The 23,051-nt window shown below is 30.6% G+C and overlaps 1 protein-coding gene and 1 non-coding gene across 3 annotated transcripts in view; both read left to right on the top strand.

Moving 5' to 3' along the window:
• Lgr4 (Leucine-rich repeat-containing G protein-coupled receptor 4) overlaps positions 1-23,051 on the top strand; it is a 58,018-nt gene that overhangs the window by 33,129 nt on the left and 1,838 nt on the right. For both annotated transcript variants that reach the window (XM_008196727.3, XM_015981079.2), the window contains 6 exons: positions 6,850-6,921; positions 7,476-7,547; positions 7,601-7,672; positions 10,834-10,950; positions 11,004-11,236; positions 15,147-15,403. In XM_008196727.3, coding sequence (XP_008194949.2) covers positions 6,850-6,921; positions 7,476-7,547; positions 7,601-7,672; positions 10,834-10,950; positions 11,004-11,236; positions 15,147-15,403 — 823 coding nt within the window. The remainder of the gene's footprint in view (positions 1-6,849; positions 6,922-7,475; positions 7,548-7,600; positions 7,673-10,833; positions 10,951-11,003; positions 11,237-15,146; positions 15,404-23,051) is intronic.
• On the top strand, positions 2,954-3,591 carry LOC103313441 (uncharacterized). The gene is made up of 3 exons (XR_010335235.1): positions 2,954-3,080; positions 3,124-3,261; positions 3,312-3,591. It is a non-coding gene; the product is annotated as an uncharacterized LOC103313441 (transcript).

Genomic DNA, 23,051 nt, shown 5'->3' with positions numbered 1-23,051 from the left:
AAAATAAGCAAAAACAAAATGTTTCCAGTTGAAAAAAAACTATGGACAGAAATGTAGGTAATAATTCGATTTTTGACCTAAATATAGTGATTTCTTGAAATGATTAGTAAAATATCACAAAAAAATCAGAGTTTTTATGTTAAAAATGTGAGGAAAAAAGCAAAAGTAACACCTTTTACGAACCAATTCAGCAATTGTTCTACCTATTTCTGATAAAAATTTACAAAAAACTGCTTTAAAAACAGGCTAAGATACTGTAAAAATGTATTTTTTAGATACAGTAGCGATCATGTGTTACCTTTTAGTAAAATTTCACAAAAAATAACATAAGTTTTAAGCTCGAAACGTAATAAAAAGGCAAAAATAACACCTAGTTCGGTTTATTTCTGACAAAATATCGCAAAAAAATGTAAGTTAAAAATTCTGAAAAAATGTAAGTATTTCTTGACATAAGTTAGTAATTTCAAGTTACATTTTACAAAAGAAAACAAAATTTCAGCTTAAAAATACCATTAAAAAGGCAAAAATAACACCATTTACGAGCAGCAATTTTTCTAATTAATTTTAACAAAAATTTGCGATGTAATTGTATATAATCTTCTTTAAAAACAAACTAAAACATGCATTTTTTACATAAAGTAGTAATTTTTTGGTACGTTTTAGTGGCATTTTATAAAAAAAAACTAAGTTTAAGGCTCAAAAGTAATAAAAAACCAAAAATAATACCGTTTGCTATACAGTTGGGTACATTTCTGACGAAATAAAACGAAAAAATTGCAAGTCTGCCAGAAACTTGTGCTAAAATGTGAAAAAAAGTGACTAATTCAATGAATTCTCGGCACGTGTTAGCGAAAATTCAGAAAAAAACACTGTTGTTTTTAGCACACAAACGTGATAAAAACGACATAAATACAGTGAAACCTCCCCTAATAACTAATAACTTATACCATGCGATTTATTTAAATTTTGATCTAGTTATCCATGACAGTTTCGCCAGCTGTGAAACGAATTGCGTAAATAACTTCAGCATCGCTTTATCTGTTAATATGTTCAAAATGTTCATCGAAGAATATAAAAAATTATGTTGGAATCTTATTTACTTTTTCTGTAATGGACATTGGGTTAACTTAACTGTCATGGATAACTAGATCAAAATTTTAGAAAATCGCATGGTATTAAAATTTATGTCTCCTATTAGCGGACACCTCTCTACAACGGACAATTAAAAATTCCCCATCGGTGTCCGTTGCTGAGAGGTTTTACTGTAAAACCATTTACGACACAATTCAGCTATCGACGAAATTTTGTGGGAAAATTGCTCGTCTGTTTGAAAACTGTATAAAAACGCCTAAAAAATATATTTCTTGATCTAAATTGGTGATTTCTAGTCACATTTTAGCAAAATTTTACAGAAATAAACACGAATTTTCAGCTTAAAAACCAACTAAAAAGGCAAAAGTAACACCATTTACGACCAAATTCAGCAATTGTTTTAATTATTTGTGACAAACATGCATATCAGCTTTAAAAACGAAGTATAAAATACTGTAAAACTGTATTTTTGCATAAATTAGTGATTTATTTGGTAGCTTTTAGTGGCATTTCACGAAAAAACCTATAAGTTCTAAACTCAAAATGTAATAAAAAAGCAAAAATAACACCATTTGCTACCCAATGTGGTTTATTTCTGACGAAATCTTGAGAAAAAAATTGCGTGTTTGCTTGAGAATTGTCCTAAAATGCAAAAAAAAAATGTGGTTTGTGACTTAAGTAAAGGTTCTTGGCAAGTGTTAGCACAATTTCAAAAAATAACTAACTTTTTAGCTCACAAACGTGATGAAAATGACATAAATAACATAATTTTTTTATGAAATTTTGAAGAAAAACTGCTTGTCTGATTAAAGATGTAAGTATTTCTTGACATAAATTAGTGATTTCTAGTCACATGTAGCAAAAAATTAACAAAAAAAAAAGATTCTAAGCTTTAAAAGACAATAAAAAAGGCAGAAATAACTCCATTTCTCAGCACGTTTTAGAAAAATTTCAGGAAATTGAAAAAGCAAAAAACTATAATAACACCGTTTGCGACATAATTCTCCAATTATTGTTAGTAATTATTTTTAATAAAATTTTGCAAAAAATGAGTGAAAAATATACTAATACTCTGAAAAAAAAATTATGTGTTTTCAGACCTGATTAGTAATTTCGCGAAAATTGAATGTTTAACTCAAAATGTGACTAATAATGCAAAATAATATCAGATACCATTTACGAATCAATTTAGCAATTATTATTTTTACAAAATCTCGCAAAAAAAATACGTGTGTGCTTGAAAAATAGACTATACCACTCTGGAAAAAGATAAAATAACAGGATTTTTTAGCTTAAATTTCTCGAAAAAAGTCGCTTTCATCTGAGAAACTTGATTAAAAAATAATACCACTTAGGTACTACGTAATTAAGCAATAAATTGCAAAAAATCGCGAGTATAATTAAAAGTGTACAAAAATGTAAAAAATTAATGCGATTTTTTACCCAAATTAAGATTTCTCGAGACTTTTATAAAAGTTTTACAAAAAACTAAATTTTTAATTTAATAACTGACCATTTGCAATCTAAAGCAGCAATTGTTTGAGTTATTTTCAACGAAGTTTAACAAAATAATTGCGTGTCTGGTTGTAAAATGTGCTTGAAAGCTAAAAATGACACCATCTTCTACATAATTCGTAATTTCTCAGATTATTTTTAACACAACATTGCAAAATAATTGCTTGAAAACGTAAGTATTAGTGATTTTTTTGGTTTGGTTTACCATCTGACTAAATTAAAAAAAAAAAACAGAACAGAAGATTCATCGTAATTTATTCGAAATCGACCTTTCTAAACACTTAATTTCGAATCTATGCTCGTAAAATTTGCGCCAATTTATCCAAAACTTATCAAAACCGTAAATTAAGTCACTTTTCTATCACTTGCCATAAATAAACCCCCCAACATTGAATTCTTGTTACTTTCATTTATTACACAACGAACCATGAAGTTGCTTATTTTGTCTCTCATTGCAATTTCGCTCCATTTGGGTAAGTTTCGCGTTTTTCGCACCACAATATCAAACTTTTCCAGGAGTTACGCTCAGGTGTTACCGCTGCATGAACGGTTACGCAACTTCCACAGTGTGCAGTAACCAACTTCCATCCGGTAATGTAATCGAATGTTCGGGAACAAACCCGCAATGTTACGAATCGATTCAATGGTTTAACAGTAATTAAAACTTTTAGTTTTAAACCAAGCTTGCAATTTTTTAATTGTAGATGGCTCATTGCAAGTGGCAATAAGGGATTGTTGGACACCCCCCAATAACAGAACAAGGGGCGGTTTTTGCGAGAATTATAACAGCACAGAGGGGGTTTTGAGATATTGCAGGAATTGCACTAGCGATGTTTGCAACACTGATGTTCTCTATTATCCCGCGAAACTACTGAACTGTTATGTGTAGTGTGAAATTGGCCGTTTCACACGACTCATTCTGTATGAAAACATAAATAAATAAATTCATTTGTTGGAGAGGAAAAAAATCTCTGCGGGTTCTAATTTCCGTTTCAATTTTTCTCGCCTGAATTTCTCTCCTTGCGGCTTTCACATTTCTGCAACTTTTATGAGTTTGTCAGAAGGGGTTCTCAAGGTGTCTTCCCACTTATTCGTTCTAAACGTGGTTTGCATACGACCAGCTTTACAAAGATGTACTTTATTAAAGTTGAACGTATAAACAAGACGCATCAAATCAGGAACGAGCTTCGGAAAGTAAACAGTTTTTCAACTTTGAGGTGTCTCCTTTCAGCGCGACTTAAAAACCTTTTCACAAAATTAATAACAAGACACATAAATATTACGGGGAATTAACAACAAACACAAACAATTTATTTTCAAGGCCGGCGATAAACGCATACAAGTGTGATAAAAATGTTCCAAGTAAGTCTTTATCATTTGTGTTCGTCACTCATTAAAAGAAACGTAACAATTGGCCAGAAATACATTGCTAGAAAAGAATTTCAATTATAACTTATTTATTACCTTCAAAAATGTTGCTATAAAATTCTAACCCGGCGCATCCACCATTTTTGGCCCATGCATTTGTGTTTATTATTTATGTTACGACTAATGTGCAAATTTTTGGCTATTTATAGCATTGGCTATTTTAATAAAATACTCAGTTTTAACTAAAACAGCGGCCGGTTTACAAACTAGTTAAGAATCTTGGTTAATTCTTAGTTTATAAATTTTCCAGGACTTTCTCTGGATAATATTAAAACTAGATTATAAAGCAAATATAATATTAAAAATTAAGGTTATGAAATCTTTTTAGTTTTAATTATTGGATCGGAATTAAAAACTCATTGAAACAATGGATGTTTTATCTTGTTTATAAACCAACCAACTTACCAACTCTCTGATAACAAGAACTTAGAATAAATTATTAAAATGCGAATAAAAATTTCTATTTTATCTTTCAAGTAAATTAGACAAGGACTTTGGCTAGTTTACATACTAGCCGCTATTTTAGTTTAAACTGCGTTTTCTATTAAAATAGCCAAGGGCTTGGCTAATATAGTTTACAAACTAGCAAAGTTTACATTTACATTTTACTCGAACTACGGAGAACCATAACTTAGGAGACAAAACAAGATACAAAATCGCAGAATTTTCTGACCCCAAAAAAATAGTACGGTAGAGTAAAAATGAGGGCGCTCCGAGCGTTAAACCGTCTCGGTACTAAACCGTTTTAAATTAATTTAAATTCAACCATTTCACTTATTACATGGAAAAAATGCAGGAATGTTGAGTTTTGCATTCTTAACAGATTGAGAAAAAATGACGACTAAAATTTACATGAGAAATATGAGAAAAAAATTATTTAAGATTTAAAATTTGCGCTTCGTCCCGTATTTTTCAAAACGCTGCGAATACGATCAAAGATATAAGAAAAATGTTAAAACAAAAGTTGTAGAGAATTAAATTTTCTCTAAAAAAGTCCGCGAGACCATACCTTTATCTTCAACGGTTTAGGCCATAAAGACGTCCAAATACGCTGAAGCGACTGATTCGTTTCATTTTACCGGTGGTCAAGTAACCGAAAGTTAATTTATAGCTAAACCGTTGAAGATAAAAATATAGTGTCGCGGATTTTTTTATAGAAAATTTAATTCTCTACAACTTTGTTCCTTACACTTTTTTTGTATCTTCAACCGTATTCCCAGCGTTTTGATAAATATGCGACGGTGCGCAAGAAATTATCGCTTAGAGTTATCAATTTGCGCTCCACCTTACATTTTTGCGAATGCTGCAAATACGGTTAAAGTTACAAAAAAAGTATGAGAAGCAAAGTTGTAGAGAATTAAATTTACTATAAAAAAGTCCGCGACACCATATTTCTATTTTGAACGTTTTAGGTATAAATTAACTTTGCAATACTTGACCACCGGCAAAATGAAGAAAATTCATCGCTTGAGCGTGTTTAAACAACTTTGGGGCGTAAATGATTGAAAATAGAGATATGGTCTCGCGGACTTTTTCGTAGAAAATTTAATTCTCTACAACTTTCTTCCCAACGTTTTTCTTGCAACTGGAACCGTATTCGCAGCGTTTTGAAAAATATAGGGTAGAGTGCAAATTGGTAAAAGTTTGAAATTTTTTAAAATACCATTTACGATAAAAATTTTGCACTGTGTTTATTTCTTACTATTGAGAATTTAATGCTCTATCTGCCTGTATTTTTTTGTTAGTTATGTGTTAACCGTTATACAAATATAACCATTTTTTCGAAAAACTTAGGCGGTAATGGAACAACAGCGCTCTCTGGCGACATTAACGGAACTATCGAGAACGGGAACGTTTCACATCCTAACCTTTAAACATCCGTAGCATATTACAAAAATCACCCCAATCTCCGATAATCCCAAAACCCTCAAAACCACAATTCTGACTCCAATCTCCGATCACAGGCACTTCTAATTAGTTATGAGATGGCATCTTTATTTTACGACTCGGAGATCTTTCAATATCATCCGATCTGGAGTTTAATTGGCGAATATGGCAATTTTATTAGGTGATTAACTCTAACCGATAATTATCATGTGCAGTAAGAATTTATCAAGATAGCTATAAACACGCCGGATAAAATACAAAATTAGATAAATTGTAATTATTCACAAACATCCAAGAAACGGAATACAACTTCACTTCCATTGATAAAATTGAATCGCTTGCAATTATTCACGGTCTAATTACTCGCAGAAATAAATCATTCGCTTCGTAAATAATATTTACGTTGCATTACAATTTCTAGATGTGTTTTTCGCAATTAGTTTAATTGTTTGAAAACTTGTTTATATCGCCTAAAATAAATCGCCCTTCATTTCCGCGCAAAAAATCTTGTTTTCTTTACGGCTTGCTTGTAGCACTGACCACAAATCAGAAAAAAATCTGTTGCGTAATTTATTGATAAAGGAAACCCGCTTTCGCGGAAATACAGCTTTCAATTATTGTGGCACACACAATACAAACATTTCCTCCCTTTTAAAAACAAATAAATCGCGGTTAAATTTCTAAGAAATTGGTCGATCGCTACCTTAATTAAATTTCCGTGTTGACTCGGCTCGATTCCAATCGAAAAACTCTGTTTTATATTATTTGGGCTCCTCGACACTAACCACAAATTTTATTTATCTCCGGGTAGTTAACCGGAATTTATGCGCGGCTATTTATACGTTTAAAGGGTGCAATATACCCCAAAGGACACCGCGTACCCTTGGATAAATCAAACCGAAGCGCCCTTAAACAATTTTTTTGCAGATATCTGACCAACAATCGCTTGGTGCACTTGAAAAATGGGACGTTTTTCAACCTGAGCCAGCTCCTCGTCTTGTAAGTATCGCATGTCGTGGGGAAATAACCCTTCTATTATTAAAACACTGGTTCGTGTTGTGTTGAGAGGTAATAATATCGTTGAGAAAGAGGCAACGTCAACGGAAGTTGATTGATACGGTAACGAAAGGTAACTACAATCCTTTGGTATCGATTGGGGCGAAAAAATGAGATAAATTGGCCAGTAAATGAAAGTTTTTCGAGACGAGCTAAGGTGACGTATTGATTGCCAGTGTGGGTTCTGTATTCCGGACAAGTATTTGCTTTGCATTTTTTCACTGTATAAAAAGAGGATTAAATTTTCGTCCTCTCGAAGACACAGAAATTCAAAATAACAAGTTTTGATCAACGAGCAATTTGGCGTTTTTTCAATCTCTAGTTAAGTAGTTTTAATACGTCTTGTGGGAGCAAAAAGCAAATCCCGAGCATCCCTCCGGAACAAAACTCGAACTCGAGCGCGAAATAACAGTCAATAAATAATGACTCTCAACTATTAAAAACACTTATAGTTAGTTCCAAACTTGGTCTCTTTAGACAAAGCGATTTTTTCGCAGGTTTTTAGGTGACAACTTTATAAAAACAATCGAAGTCGGTGTGTTCATCGACGTACTCAATTTAACATCCTTGTAAGTAGATAGCGATTGGTTGAAAGGGGAGGTCATTACAAAATCCATTTCAGGACACTCGAGCGGAACCAATTCAGGACACTGGACAAGAAAGTGTTGGCGCCGTTAACAATCCTCCAGCACATGTAAGATTTTAACTTTATTACATTTAGCAAAGAAAGACGAAAACTTGCAAATAAAGTAATATCGTGTCAGAAATTTCTATTAATCGCAATTTTGGATCCTGAAAGCACTCCAAGTTTCGAATGAAAGTGCCGTCAAGAATCGAGTTGGATGTAATAAAGTGAAGAAATGTATTGTTTGCGCTGTGAATGTTACAACTTATCTAATAAATAGAGATACGGTTTTAGGAAACTTTCCTAACACGCAATTTTTAAGGGCTTTTCTTTAAACTTTTACTTAATTTTTGTTAATTTTTTTTCCCAAATTCCTAAACTGATTTGTTGTAGCCTAAATAAGTTTTAAACATCCTACAGTTGTGCTTAACCTTCTTAATTTAAAATAAGATACTTTTTTATTTTTTTTATTAGTACATGTATTTAGTTTAAAAACAATAAACACACTAGATTCTTTAATTTGATAGTTATTTTACATCTAAAATTTTTTTGTTACTCAGACTTTCAGTATTTCAGCTTCTTAATTTTTTAATTTCCCCGTAGTAGGTATTCCATATTATTCATTTCCTCAATTTTTAAATTCTTATCTTATTAATGTTCTTACTTTGCAGTTTCACAGTTTTTTAATTATCACTCTTTCAGCCACTTAGATCTGTTTTTTAGTTTTATTGTATCCCAGTTTTTAAGTTTTTTAGCTTTTCAGTCTCCTATTGTATTGATTTTTTATTCGGAGTCTAATGTTTCAATTTAAATTTATTAGTGTTTCTCATTATTTTTTAGTTTTGTGGGTTTTTAGTTTCTCAGCGTTAAAGTCCTTTGTCAGTTTTTGATCTTTTAATTTTTGAAAATATACATACTTTAATTCTACAGCGTGTCTCACCTAAGACTTTCAAGCTTCATATCTCAGTTATTTGTCAACGGATTGTTATGAAATTTAGAATGCATATATTTTAGTGGGTGGGCTTTCTAGTAAGAAGAAAAAAATTACCTCAAGTTAATAAATGTTATTTCAAAACACGTTTCTTTTATTTAAAATTAAGCCAAATTACCAATAAATCATTAAACCTCGAAAAGTAGATGGTCACACAAAAAATTAATCAAATCGCTCGGTTGATCCAAGAAAAAAATTATATTTTGTTGTTAAAAACTTGATCCAAATTTTGAAAGTATTTTCACCTTTTGTAACAATTGGTAAAGCATTGTTAAGCAGCATTTTGTACACCACTGAAAAAACTGTCAAAAGTGTGCACGCTGTTAGAAAAGGGAAATTGTATTAATTTGGTGCAACTACTAATAAAAACGATCAACAGTGGCAGAAATTTCATTGTTGTTGAAAAAGAAAACAATATTTGTCGTTGAACTTCTTGTGAAATGTTATTCAAATGAAACCTTCATAAAATTTAAAGTTCAAAATCGAGTGAAAAGAAAACACCTCACTAGAAACAAAGAAAACTAGAAAGAGATTTTGAAGAGAATTCAACCATCAGCGCACAAAATAAACCCCTGAACGTTTAAGTGTCTTGAATTTTTCAGTTTTTGTTCAGTCTTTCAGTCCTTTTTGAAAGAATTAAAGCATCCAGTAAACATAAATAAAGTAAAAAACTTGTCTTTTTAACTTTGTGAGGGTGAGGAATAAATGTGAAATGCCACTTGCGTGACACTTAGTTTGTGCGAGTAGGAGTGACCAAAATTCAGTGGTATCTGTTTCAAGGGGCTTTTACATCCTATATCCACGTTTAACAGCTTTTTTTCTTTTTTCATGCAAAACAAACGTCTTTCAAGATGAGGTTTTTCTTACAGCATTTTTTATTGACGATGATTTAGTTAATAGAGGTCTTAAATGATTTTACATTTTAAAAAGGCATGTAAAAATCATGTTTCTAAGACTTTGCATTAATTGAATTTTAACCTTCTAAAATATCTGCATTTTAAATTTCATAAAAATCCGTTGACAAATATTTGAGATATCAGGCTCGAAAATCTTAAGTGAGACACCCTGTATATTTAATTATTATTTGATTTTAAATTATTTTTGTATCAACCTTGATTTTGGAATAAAAAATTATTTACGTAGTCAAAACTGCAGTGTTCGTCAATTGTTATTATGCTTTTAAAAATTTTATTTTAATTATTATAACTCTAATTATTAATTTTCCAAACTGTCAGTATAAATTTTTCAATTAGTTGTGTGAAAGTCCTAAAAATTCTTAGTTTTTGTGTAATAAATTAAAAGAGTGTGTTTTCGTCAAAAAAGAAAATCAAATTAATTCATAAGTTTTAAGCAGAATCGATCATTTTATTCGCACCTAAAGTGAAATCCCGTTCCGTAAAAAAGACCGGCCCTTAAACCAGTTCACTGGTGTCTCATTTGTCTCAGGAATGAGAAGTTGACCAATAAAAATATAAAAATCACCTGCTACTTGTTTATCTAATGCACAAAAAATTGCAAGACGACTGAAGCATTTGTCATTGGATATGGGAGGGATATTGCACTGCCTACTGTAAGGCAATTAAAACTGAGCAAAAAAAATTTTTGTTTCCTTATTTTGTAAATGTCGGCCAAACCATATGGAATTCCCCTGTTTTCTAAGAAAATTCCAAGCTTTCTATTACACTCGGATATAAAAATCGTGGATAAATTGTGGATCGATTTGTTTTTAATAAAGATTGATTCTGGCAATTGGTCTATGTTCAAACTTAAATGTACCAAATTACGTGAAAAATCTTTATATCTTTGTATGTTTTTATACAGACAATTTAATAATCTTTGAGAAGCAAAAACAAAAAATTGGGTGTTTCACTTAACTTTTTTAAATAGTGATAATGCAGAGGTGCCTGATTTTAGTACTAGTATGTATTATACAATGAGTTCATTTTCTAGGTTGAGATGAATTGTTACAGAAAAACAACTAATTTTACAACAGCAAATTTCGAACAATATTTAGGTTCAACAGTTAATTAACTTCTCGTTCTTGTGTAATAGGTAATTTTAAGTTTTTGACAAAACGTAGTTCGGGTTGTTAGTTTGTTTTTGTAATGGAATTTATTGCAATACAAATTATATTTGTATTTTTCCTGTAATAGGAATTAATATAAATGTATCCTAAATTACCAGATTTTAATACCTAATTTCTGTTTTTCTACAAATGTAATATTAATATGAAATCCAGTTACTTCGACCGGTTCGAGCTTTGTGAAAGCGCGCTCCACGTCCGCGATTGCGAGCCGAAAGGCGACGGCATCTCAAGTCAGTATCACCTGTTGGACAGCATCGTCTTGAGGACGAGGTGAGAGCAAGCACCTTTCAAGCTCTCTCATCGCTTTATCCAATTTTTTCCAGTGTTTGGATTATAGCAGCGATCGGTTGTACCGGAAATTTGATCGTTTTGTTGGGTCGTTTACTCGCGCCCACCAACAACGTCGTCCACTCCCTCTATCTTCGCAATTTAGCCCTTTCGGACCTCCTTATGGGGGTGTATCTGTTTGCGATTGCGATTGCCGACCAACATTACAGAGGGGATTATTTGAGGTATCAGTACTCCTGGCGGCACAGCTACGTGTGCAATATATGCGGTGAGTATTTTGCATGATAATTAACTGAACGGTTGAAAAAATCAGAAAAATCAGAAAAGGGCATAACGTAACATACCTCTTTCAGTCTTTCGGGACTAGAGAGGGTCAAAGTTTGAGATTAACATTGTCTGAATTAAGGCAAAAGCTACTATACTCCCTTCGGAGATGCCACTGCTTTCCCACAATAATTAAAAAAATTAAAATAATACGTTTCTTGATATTTTTTGTGAAATATTGGACCCTTGTGTCATTTAAAAAAAATCAAAATTATATATAGGGTGTTACACATTAGAAGTATTAAAAGTTCTAATAAAGATATTTATTTGAAAGTTCTGCTCAATGAAAATATTTTCAAGATGGCGGCACTTCCGGTTCTACCGGAAGTCACTTTCAACTTTTTTATTTTAAATGAAAAGCTGTTTTTTACTGCGTTTTTGGATTTGTCGAGTTGTTTTAATGTTTTCGAGATATTTAAGATTTTTAAAAAATTTTTGAATTTGCAACTGTCACTTAAAAAATCAGTAACTTTTTTGGTTTTAGAGATTTTAAAATCAAATTTGGAGAATTAAAAGAGAAAGCCTATATCTGTTGTACAGTATGTTCAAAATTGGAAAAAATGTTAATAAACCCACAAATTTTAAGGTTAAGTTTGAACAACTTCAAGTATCTATGACTTATTTTTTTCAAATAGAATGTCCCAATTTTTATTTTAGATGGAGAAGAATTTTTTTCTGCATCGATCTGTATTAGCATTACCTATACCTATCTGTAATAATTTTCAAGTTATGTTAATTTTTTTGACACTAGAAAATTTCTTATTAACCACAGCTATATTAGCATAGTTTGCCATAAAAACATTTCTGATTAAACAAACGACAAACTCTGTTCAAAATTGTGTTGTCCGTCCTGTAAAAACAAAATAAATTAATAGAACATTGGTTTAAAAAACTGAGAAAGGCCAATCGCTAATGATTAATGAATTTCTTAATCCTAACAAAATGTTATTGAAACTTGAAGACTATTAAAAATAAGTATAAGGAATGCTTACACAGATCGATGCAGAATTAAATTCTCTATGGTTTAATGAAATAAAACTTGTGGCATTTCATTTGAAAAAAATGAGTTATGAGCGTTTAAATTTCTGCAAACTTAAATTTAAAAATTTTAGGTTTGTTATTTTTTTTAAACTTTTAGAAACTTCAAAGAAAAGACTTAGGTTTCCTCTTTCAAACGAGCTAAAAAATATTTCCAAATTTTTAGAAATTGCAGTGTTATCGATTTTTGAGCTGGAAGTTGAAAAATCAAAAACAAATAAAGACTTTAAATATTTCGTAAACGGATAAATTTACGTATAGGGTAAGCTTCTGAAAATTACCTTAAAATAACTCTAGTAATCCAAAAACACATTAAAAAATATAGCTTTTTATTTAAAATAAGAAAGTTGATAGCGACTTCCGGGATAACCGGAAGTGTCACCATCTTGAAAATAATTTTATTGAGCAAATTTTCAGATAACTATCATTATGAGAACTACCAATACTTCTAATGTGGGGTTTAGACGGAACACCCTGTAGAATGGAATCTCTGTTTTATTAATGTTTTATTCTTAACAGTACACAAAATTTGTTTGATTTATTTTTGGCATATTGTAGATTACCTGCTTATCTCACTGTATTTTTTCGTAAGTTTCAAACGTTAAGCCTTCACTAATTTTTAATAAAAAAATAATACTAATAATTTTTATCCAAACTTTATAAAATAGAAACAATAAAAAAATGATTGCTTTGTGGCAAAATTAAAAACAGTTGTAAAAAATTCTGATAATAAAAACGAAATCACATGTATTTCATTTTGTTGTATCATAGTCAAATTAGTCAGTTCTTTTAAAATAAATAACAAATTTTATGGGCAGAAGCTCCAGTAATTTATACAGCGGATTTCAATTATTTTGAATAATAATAATTAATTAAAATAGTTAAAAAATAGAAGATACAAAGAAGAAACAAAAAATACAATCGTAGATAATACCTATTAGTTTAGATTTGAGCTCTCTGAATATTTTCTAACAAAATTTAAAAAATTGCAATCAAATTTTCATTAATCTTTAATAAAATATTAACTTAACAACGAAAAAAACGACAAACAATAGGTGGACGTTGTATTGTTGTATGAACAACATCTGCACAATTGTGTAACTTAAATAATATGGAAATGATAAAAAATAATTGCCTTGTCTCAAAATTAAAAACTTAAAAAATCAATTTAATAATAAAAACGAAATAATATGTGATCGAGATTGTTGTATCGTAGTCAAATTAGTAAGTTCTTTTGAAACAAATACATTTTATGGTCAAAATCTTCAGTAATTAATTAAAATGGTTGAAAAAATATCAAATAAAAAAAGAAAAAAACAAAAAAGTATAATCGAATAAAGTACCTACTATTAACTATAGTTTCTACAATTTTTTTTCTCAAATATCATATTTTTTTAACTATATTTAAAATCAACTCTGTTTAATGAATATTTTTAGGGTTAACCTAGTGATGAGCTAATTACAATATCTTTTTGAAAAATATAAAACATAAAAATGATCAGACATTAAAACATAACTGAAGAAATAAAATTGCTTCCTAAGAAAAACTCTTGTGTTAATCAAATTTATAAGTTATGTTGTTCTCAGCATTTCGAACCAAATAGTAAACGCAGTTATGTAAACATTTCCGAAGTAATTTACTAATTTATACGGTGAGTTTGGGTTATTTTCATGACAACTAACTAATTAATAAATCAACTGCAACGTTGTTGAGTTTAGACGAAAAACATCGAAATTTAAACTGTAGTGCATGTAGGTATAGTGGCCGTGATTTGTATTTAACAAAGAAACTAAGTTCACAATTGATGAAATAAACAGGAAGTAAATCTTCAATATTTCATGACCCCAAAATCGCAAATTAAAACCCGATACTTTAACCGTAACTTTAAATTTAGAAACTGATTTTCCAAAGCTAAGATTTCGCCATAAATCTTCTCTTGGCAATTTCTCAATCGATAAAAGTTTCAAATAATCGAAAACATGTCAAAACAGGGCATAAATCACGATTTTATGATGAAAAACATGTCCGAGTTTCACTTTCTCTCGACTCTTTAAGTGCGCAAATTATCGATTTTATTTGACAAAGTTGAAATTAATTAATCAAAAAAATTAAAATTTGTTCACTTGTCAATTATCCCTAACGACGTACAAATTAATTATTAAATTAAACCGCAACGTTGACGAGCTTCCAAGAATATGATGATGGTTAAGGTGACCTTTGAGATTTTTGCCGACCATCACATTTTTGTTGGGAGGCGGCCAACACACTAAAAGGGAACAATCGGATTGATTATTTAAAAAATTCTAAGACACGAACTAATCCCTTGTTTTGTGAAACTTGTGTCAGAAAAATACAAGATAAAAGAAAGTCTCTTCACGTCCAATCGATACTTTAATACTCGGAGCTTTGTACTAAAAAAATACCGAATCAGGTAACACAAGAGTCGCTATTTTAACTAGACAGAAATATCGAAAAGCACGTCTTCGAATTACCAACTAATCGACGCCCAAAGTTCAAAGTTCAATTTGCTAATTTTTTCGGCGCGTTATTCGATAATAGTTTATTATCGCAATCAGCTATAATTAACGAAAATTGCACCGCACCAAGATTTAATAGCATTAATTATAATACCCTTTGTGAAAGCTCTCTAGGGACCGAGACCGACCTCATGACTTGCAAATCGATAATAACTCTGTATTACAAATCAGTCGGTGAAATTTTTTCTTGTAAAAACGCTAGATTTTTCCGATTTATTTCCGTCTGGCCAAAGTGTTTTGTCAACAACAATTCGCGCGTAATTGCGACAAATTCGCAGGTTTTCTGAGCACCCTCTCGTGCGAATCGTCCGTTCTCATCCTCACGCTGGTGACGTGGGACCGATTTGTTTCGGTAACGCAACCCCTAGCCAGAAAACAACCCTCGCCGAAAACGGCCGCTTTCACCCTCGTCGTTCTGTGGAGTATAGCGGCGGCTGTGGCTTTGGCACCGCTATCCGAAGGCTATTTCGGTGATGAATTCTACGGCAATAATGGTGTGTGCTTGCCCCTGCACATACACGAGCCCTACGCCAAGGTGAGTAATTGGGGGTTGTTATGAGTTTTGGATGGGCGAAGCATTAATGAAACCTCAAAAATAGTAAAATCGTAAACACACCATCATTGAAATGGTGTTTTAAATTAACTCCATTTCGGGGAGAAATAAAAAAATCAACAAGTAAAAAGTAAGTATATCTATGTTTTTTTAGCGTTTACACAAGATAACTTGCACAGGAATTTTGTGCGTTGGCAGAAAATGTGTGTAATTTATATAAAACCAGCAGTTACCCGCCACTTGATTCGCGTAAATTTTAATTGAGACTGATTACAGTAAAACCTCTCAAGAACGGACACCGATAAGGAATCATTAATTGTCCGTTGTGGAGAGGTGTCCGTTATTCGGATGTGTCCATTAAGGGAGGTTTCTCTGTATAAATATTTTTTTATCTAGTTGGTGATGGAATTTTTTCTTCCAAAGTCTATTGTAATTTCCGAATGTTATAATCATTAATGAAACCTTTTTCTCTTTTTTGTATAAATGGGTAAAGTTGTTTTATTTTTTCTTAAGTACGGGAACACCAAAGAACCGAGTCATTTGAGCAAGACGATACTACGCATTAATTTCAGAGTTCATGAACATCTAAATATATTTGAGCAAAGAGAGTATTTGAAATTATCATACAATGATTTTTCATTTTGACAAATCATGTTTGCTATGATTTTTAGTCATTTTTTTGTTGTTGTTTTTAAATTTAAAGCTTTCTAGCGTTATTTGAATAGAATTGTTACTTATACCTAATAAAATTCACCAACGGCGTTTACCGAGAAATAATTCTGAACAGTGTACATTTTTTTTTATTAGGAGATGGTGAATTTATGCTCTTTATCTATGACTTTTATGATTTCGTTAACTCAAACCAATGCGGAACCTTTTTTCTAAATGTACATAAATAATGCACAGAAAGGCACATTCCCGCGAAATTCGGAAATGCTTATTAACAAATATTGAATATTTTGTAAGTTTTATAATGTTGAAATAGATTCTTACCAAACAATTATAGAATCTGCAGTCCATTTCTGTTTATCTGGGCGCTTTAGAAAAAGCTATTTTCTTATTACTAAGAAGTCTAAGAACATCAGATTTTCAAACATGTTACTTTTATTTTTATATAGAATACAAGGTGTTAGGGAATGGCTTAGCAGTAATTCGTATGTAAATTTGTCATAATCAGACGAGTTAAAAACCCTTATATCATTTTTCCAAAAAGTGCGTACTTTCTTCAGAAATTTTTGTTAACCCACCGGTTGAGAACCACTGTGTGGCTCATGATAGTTTATTAGCAGGTAATTTTTTCATTAAACAAAATAAAGAAGGTGGACATGGGCGTATTGAAAATTTTTCAAAATTGTGAATAACATGTTCATTTGTGTGGGAGGTTTAATCCCGGTTTTGGCAAAAAAGTTTTTGATTTTTTTTCCGTAAAATTTAATAACAAAACACAAACTGAAATAGAAGAATAATGTAGTGGACCAAGAAGTTATTTACCTCTGCAGTTTTGTCAATAATATTAAAAATTACGCTAATTTTTATAATTCTAGGTCAGCGGTTCTCAAAAGTTGGGACTTTAATTTCAGAACGATTTTTGGAAAACTATGTATTTTTGATTTACATAAATTTTGCTTAATCGATTTGTCTTGGCATTCTCTATTTGCCTTTAAATTTTTGCTAAACCATTCCCTAGCACACTGTATAGTAACATATCTGTAAACTTGTTATTACTGCAAGAGTAAATTCATGCGATTAATTAAATGGCAACTGTGTTAGGTTTTTTGATAAACAGCTATGTTTTCCAAATTGGAAAATTTAATTAAGGTCGGCTTTAATAATTAAAAAAAAATTATCGTCGTGTTATCTTTTTCATTAACATGTTATTAGGGTGTTTGAGGTTAAAAGTTCTAAGAACAATGCATAACATCACATGTTAAAAGTAATGTTTTAACTTGACGAGCATCCTGTATAATTAAAAAATCTAGAAATTTTCATACATATTTCTATCCCCTACTTATCCCCATTTACAATTTACACAAACATATATATTATAAGATTTTTTTTATTTTAACACTCTTGGGAATAGGATTTCCAAAAATCCAAAACACGTGTTTTTTTCTTTTGAACTAAAAGCCCCAATATATCAATCCAATAACAATTTTTTCTTTACAAATAATGGATTTTCATAGAAATTTTGACACCTCATTTAACCAAAAATCCTGAAATCCTGTTTCTTCAACTTCAAAAATGACGGATTTTTGTATTTAACCCACATGGCAGTGGAAGTTCTAAAAATCCTAAACTAGACGTTTCTTCAATGAAAGAAGGATTTTTACATTTACCCCCCTTGGAGGTGGAATTTTCAACAAACCTAAGACACGCATCTTTTTTATTTTTAGCGTATAAATTTTCATGGTTAGAATTTATTTAACCCTTTTGGAAGGTAGAACTTCGAAAAATCCAGAAACAAGCCTTTTTTGATTTTTAACCGAAAGTTTAAATATCCACTTTCATTAACTTCAAAAATAACGGATTTTGAAATTTAACCCTCTTAGGGGGTGAAATTTCTAGAAATGACAAAACACGTGTTTCCGAGCGTGTTTCTTATTTTTTATCAAAAGGCCAAATACAAATGATGGATTTTTATATTTAACCCCTTTTGAGAGTGGAATTTTTAAAATTATAAAACACGCGTTTTTTTATTTTTCATTTATAACTTAAATAAAAATTATCATTAATATAAGTTCAAAAATGAAGTAAGTTTATACAGCGTGCTCAAAAACTGGCGCACCAACTCAATGGTGTGTGGTAGAGAACTGGTTACATATAAAGGTAAAAATAGTAAAAAAATTCATTGTATTAAAGTTATTGATATATAACGGATTTTAGATAAATGATATGTGGCAACGTTGTCTAACAGTCATGATCGCAATAGAATTTGAGCAACAATTCGGAAATAAAATTACCGTTGGGGGCGCCACTGAGCTAGGTCGAAAACAGTAACCATAAATGGCGGGAAAATGTTTATTCGGATATTTTGAGCGTTGTACGAATTTTGGGGCTTCACAATTATTACATTGCCAATGCGGAATGACTATTGTATCTTTGATGCAAGAAACTTATGTTGACAAATGAGAGATGACGAGGAAAACACGAATAACGAATGACTGTTTGGTTCACTTTCTTTATTGGAAAATTATTACAAAGACATTGAAAAGCCTACCTTTTGGCATAATTTACGTTTAAATGTATCAGCAGTTGTTAATCTTTATTGTAGTTTTGTAGATTTACCGCAGCATTTCATGATTTTTTCAGTGGAAAATTCTAACCTAAAATTCATAACACTTCACTAGTTTATTGGTTTCTTGAGCCAAACTTTGTGTTCGCTGTGATCCATTACTTATAATCTTTAATTAGACAACTGTTTGATAACACTTTGTAATCAAAATTTTAATATTTTTGCACATTTTATCCACTTTCAAGTTCTAACAATAAACACTTTATACCACGAAAAACTACAGAACCAAAGTCAACGCTAGTATTTACCACCACGTACTTTTAAAGTAATTCTTTCTATTGTAAGTAATTAACACTGTACACGCAAAATTGTTGAACAATTCATTAAATGTCAGTTCAATGTGGCATTACGAAAATTTCTTTACTGTTTTCGACATAGTTCAAAAGTCATCACCAGAGGGCGTCTAGTTAATTTTGTTTCCGAATAAAAATAAATTATTTTTAAAACGGTTTCCTAGGAAATAATTCACAGTGTTGTCACATCTACACATTTTTTTTTGATTTTTTTGATGAATTTTAATTTTTTTAAATTAAAAAAACTGCTAAAATGTGAAAGTAAATTTAAAAATAATTATTCATCGTTTTGTTATGGAATGATTACTTGGTATGAAACATAAAAACATAAAAAAATAATGAAAATCAAAGAAGTTAACACTGTACCCGTAATCTGTACTTGCTTCTCAATAACGTACCACTGAATTGGTGCGCCAGTTTTTGAGCACCCTGTATTCAACCCCTTTAGGGGTAGAATTTCCAAGATTTATAACATGCGTTTTTTATCTTTTACCAAAATCCCAAGTACTAATTTGCATGGATATAGATTTTAAAATTACGCATTTTCCCATAAACTTTAACACCCTATTTAACCTCCTTAAAGGTTGATTTTTTGGAAAATCCTGAAACACATTTTCTTCATTTTTAACGTAAGTCCTAAATACTAATTTTTATAAACATAAATTTAATATGCTTTAATTGCTTCATGTGTCACTCATATGATTATTTTAAATTTTTGTCACAAGAATTCTTAAGTAGAACTAAATTATTTTGGCTGTTGTTTAATGCCATCGTATATCGTCACTGCTAACTTCTTTTATTAAAATTAGCACGAATAAATTTGCTTAATGTAACATTAATAAAAATTTAAGTGCTTTTTGGAACCATGTCTTGCATATTTGGCACTAGATGTTCAATTCAATCCAAATAAATTTTACATACCTGTTCACAGTTTATGTAATTTCAATAAAATACAACGAGTTTTCGTATTTATTGAGCGCAAAAAATACTTGTCTTGTAAACTATGCAACGCCAAAATCCTTCTTTAGAGAAAACGGGATGACTTTTTTGGCTTTTTTAATGGTTTTAAGGCTTTTACTAGAACCTCTCAGAAAAAAAAACACTATTTTGCATTGTATCTATTTATGATAAACTGATGACGCAGAAATAATAATACATAATAATCAGTTAACAAACTAGGTAGTACCTAGTAGTACAGCGGCCCAAAAAGAAAATGATGCGTCCATAAACGAACCCCCTGTCATACATAAATCATTAGAGATCGTAAACTAGTTTTGAGTGATGTTCCACATTTCGTTTATCGTCTTTTGAAATGTTTAAGAATTTTTCGGACAAGTATAAAATAAGATAATTTTCAAGTTGGTCGCGATGCAACGTTTCGGTACTTTGTTGGCAACATTGACATGAAAATTGACAAGTCGCATATCTTAAAAAAATATAAGTTAAAACAAAACCGCTAAAAGGCCATAAATTTTATTATTTGTTTAATTTCTGTTTTTACGCATTTCTGAATATAAGAATTTATTTCTCGGATGTAGAACTAAATACGACATACATCTTCATGGTTCATGGCCACCTCTTATCGATTTTGTCTTAAATCATATTGTACATAATTCAATATTGCCAACCTAATTTCAGTAATAGGCCTCGAATATTTTTTATTCGAAATTGAATAAAATCATAATAAAATTTACGATAAAAACCGCTGATCGGACTTTTTACCAAAGTATTATGATTCAATGAATAAAATTCGTTCTTCCCCGATTTTTCCAGTTGTGGTTTAAAATACAAGAATTTAATAAAAAAAATGTTAAATTACAAAAATGTAATAACTGGAATATTGTGTGGTTTCATTAGTGCTGGATTTTATAAGTTCGCTATCGTTTGAATGTGTTTTATTAATTTTAAAACTAGGTTTAAATTAGCACACGCGAGCAACTTTTGCCCTAATTTCAATAAACTCTCCGATTCCATTTACCCCCACGGCGAAATCGACTTAATTCCGCAACGACCGAATTTTTCAATAGACGCAGCTGCTTTTCTTACGGGAAAATTTCTTTTGTCGGGGCGAATATTTGCCGACATCGTAAATCGCATCCGCCGCAAATTTGAATAGTGTCATACAAATGTGAATTTTATTAAAATCGTATTAAATTATTTATGAAAATTTCATATTCCCCCAGAGCACGGTTATTTATGTTTTTCTATCGTTTTGTGTGAAACGTAATTTGTCTAAATGTCGAGCACTTGACCCTTGAAGGAAGCCGTTTAAGGATAAAAAGTCGGTAATAATGGCCGAGTCGACAATTAGAGCTTGTTTCGAGTCGAAAGATCAACGTGATACTAATTGGAGTTTTCTTTAATCGAGGGATTTTATTATGCAGGGCGGAAAACGTCCCATAACCGACTTAATTAACTCCAAACTGTTGCGAAAAAATAAAAGTAATATAAGGAAAAGGCGATTTCCTCGAGACGACAAGGTTGCAACATGGATTTAGATTTGATCTCCTCTATTTGTCAACAAAAACACTCCGATAAAAATTTTATCAAAAATAAAAGCGCAATAAAAGAGAATTCATTGGACGTCATTAAAATTTATCGACAAGTTTAAATTACAACGTCCTTAGAGATATAACAGATACTTCAATCCTTGCAAGTTTCCAACTGCAATAAAAATAAAATTAGCTTCTGTTTTCACGTGGGATAATGCTAATGAATGGCTCCGGATAGATTTTAGTCGATTAAAACGCTCATCTCGAACAATTTCATCGGTTTTTAAGTCTTTCTTCTTTTTTTTAATTACTTGCTCAGACGTAATCATAATAACAGAGCCTAATTATTTATTTTATTTTTATATTTATTTATATTTATATTTATATTTATATTTATATTTATATTTATATTTATATTTATATTTATATTTATATTTATATTTATATTTATATTTATATTTATATTTATATTTATATTTATATTTATATTTATATTTATATTTTTATTTCGCACTCTTATTATTAATAACAATTTAAAGTACCTACCATTGAATCCTCGTCGTTTATTATTTTATTTTATTTTATTTTAATTTTATTTATATTTATATTTATATTTATATTTATATTTATATTTATATTTATATTTATATTTATATTTATATTTATATTTATATTTATATTTATATTTATATTTATATTTATATTTATATCTATATTTATATGGTAGCGCTCAGCTCCGTTTGCGTGTGCGTCATCTGACATTTCTGTCACTACGTTTACATAGCAGGGGCATAGCGGTGACAAACTATCAAATATTTTTTGAGGTTACGAAGTGTTGAAATTATAAGTTGTCACAAAGAATACAGATTCACAAAACAAGAACTAACAAACGCAGAATCAAAAACCTAACGAAACGCAAATCACAAAACACAATAAACAAACGGAAAATACTTGCGATTAACACCGATAACACTTTCGACAACCATGCGACGACGTCTATAATTTACTGTCAATGTCAGGTTGACAAATTCGTGACACATGACGGTGTTGTCGAAGTGCAAATGTAAATTAATGTTCAAGGATACCACCCTTAGATACCCCTTAGTTGTTTAAATTTGCATTGTTTTTGATAATTTTTTTACAGCTTTGTGTTGGTAATGAAAAAATGAAATTGATGACGCACACGCAAATCGAGCTGACCGCCACTATATTTATATTTTTATTTTTATGTTTACAAAATATGTCAGAAAAACAGTCACACTAAAATCAACGATCGATGTTAAAAACTAAGGGCCGGTTTAAAGAAAGTTTTGTTAAAATTTGATTCGTTGTTACATATTTTCTCATCTTAGGAATATACAGGGGACGGCATAAAAATATGAAACCAAAGCGTTAGCTTACGAATTTCTGTCCAAATCAATAAATTTTTTGCCTTTGAAAATAATAGCCAATAACAATTATCCCGATAAATGCTTTATTACTGTTCACCGATGGTTATTGCAACTATCGCTCTACATTAAGCCGTCAATGGATATAAAACGACTAGCACACTG

Source organism: Tribolium castaneum, chromosome 8 (assembly GCF_031307605.1).
Source record: "Tribolium castaneum strain GA2 chromosome 8, icTriCast1.1, whole genome shotgun sequence".
NCBI lineage: Eukaryota > Metazoa > Arthropoda > Insecta > Coleoptera > Tenebrionidae > Tribolium > Tribolium castaneum.
The sequence above is the reverse complement of the archived record's forward strand: the minus strand, read 5'-3'. Positions and strand labels throughout refer to the sequence as shown.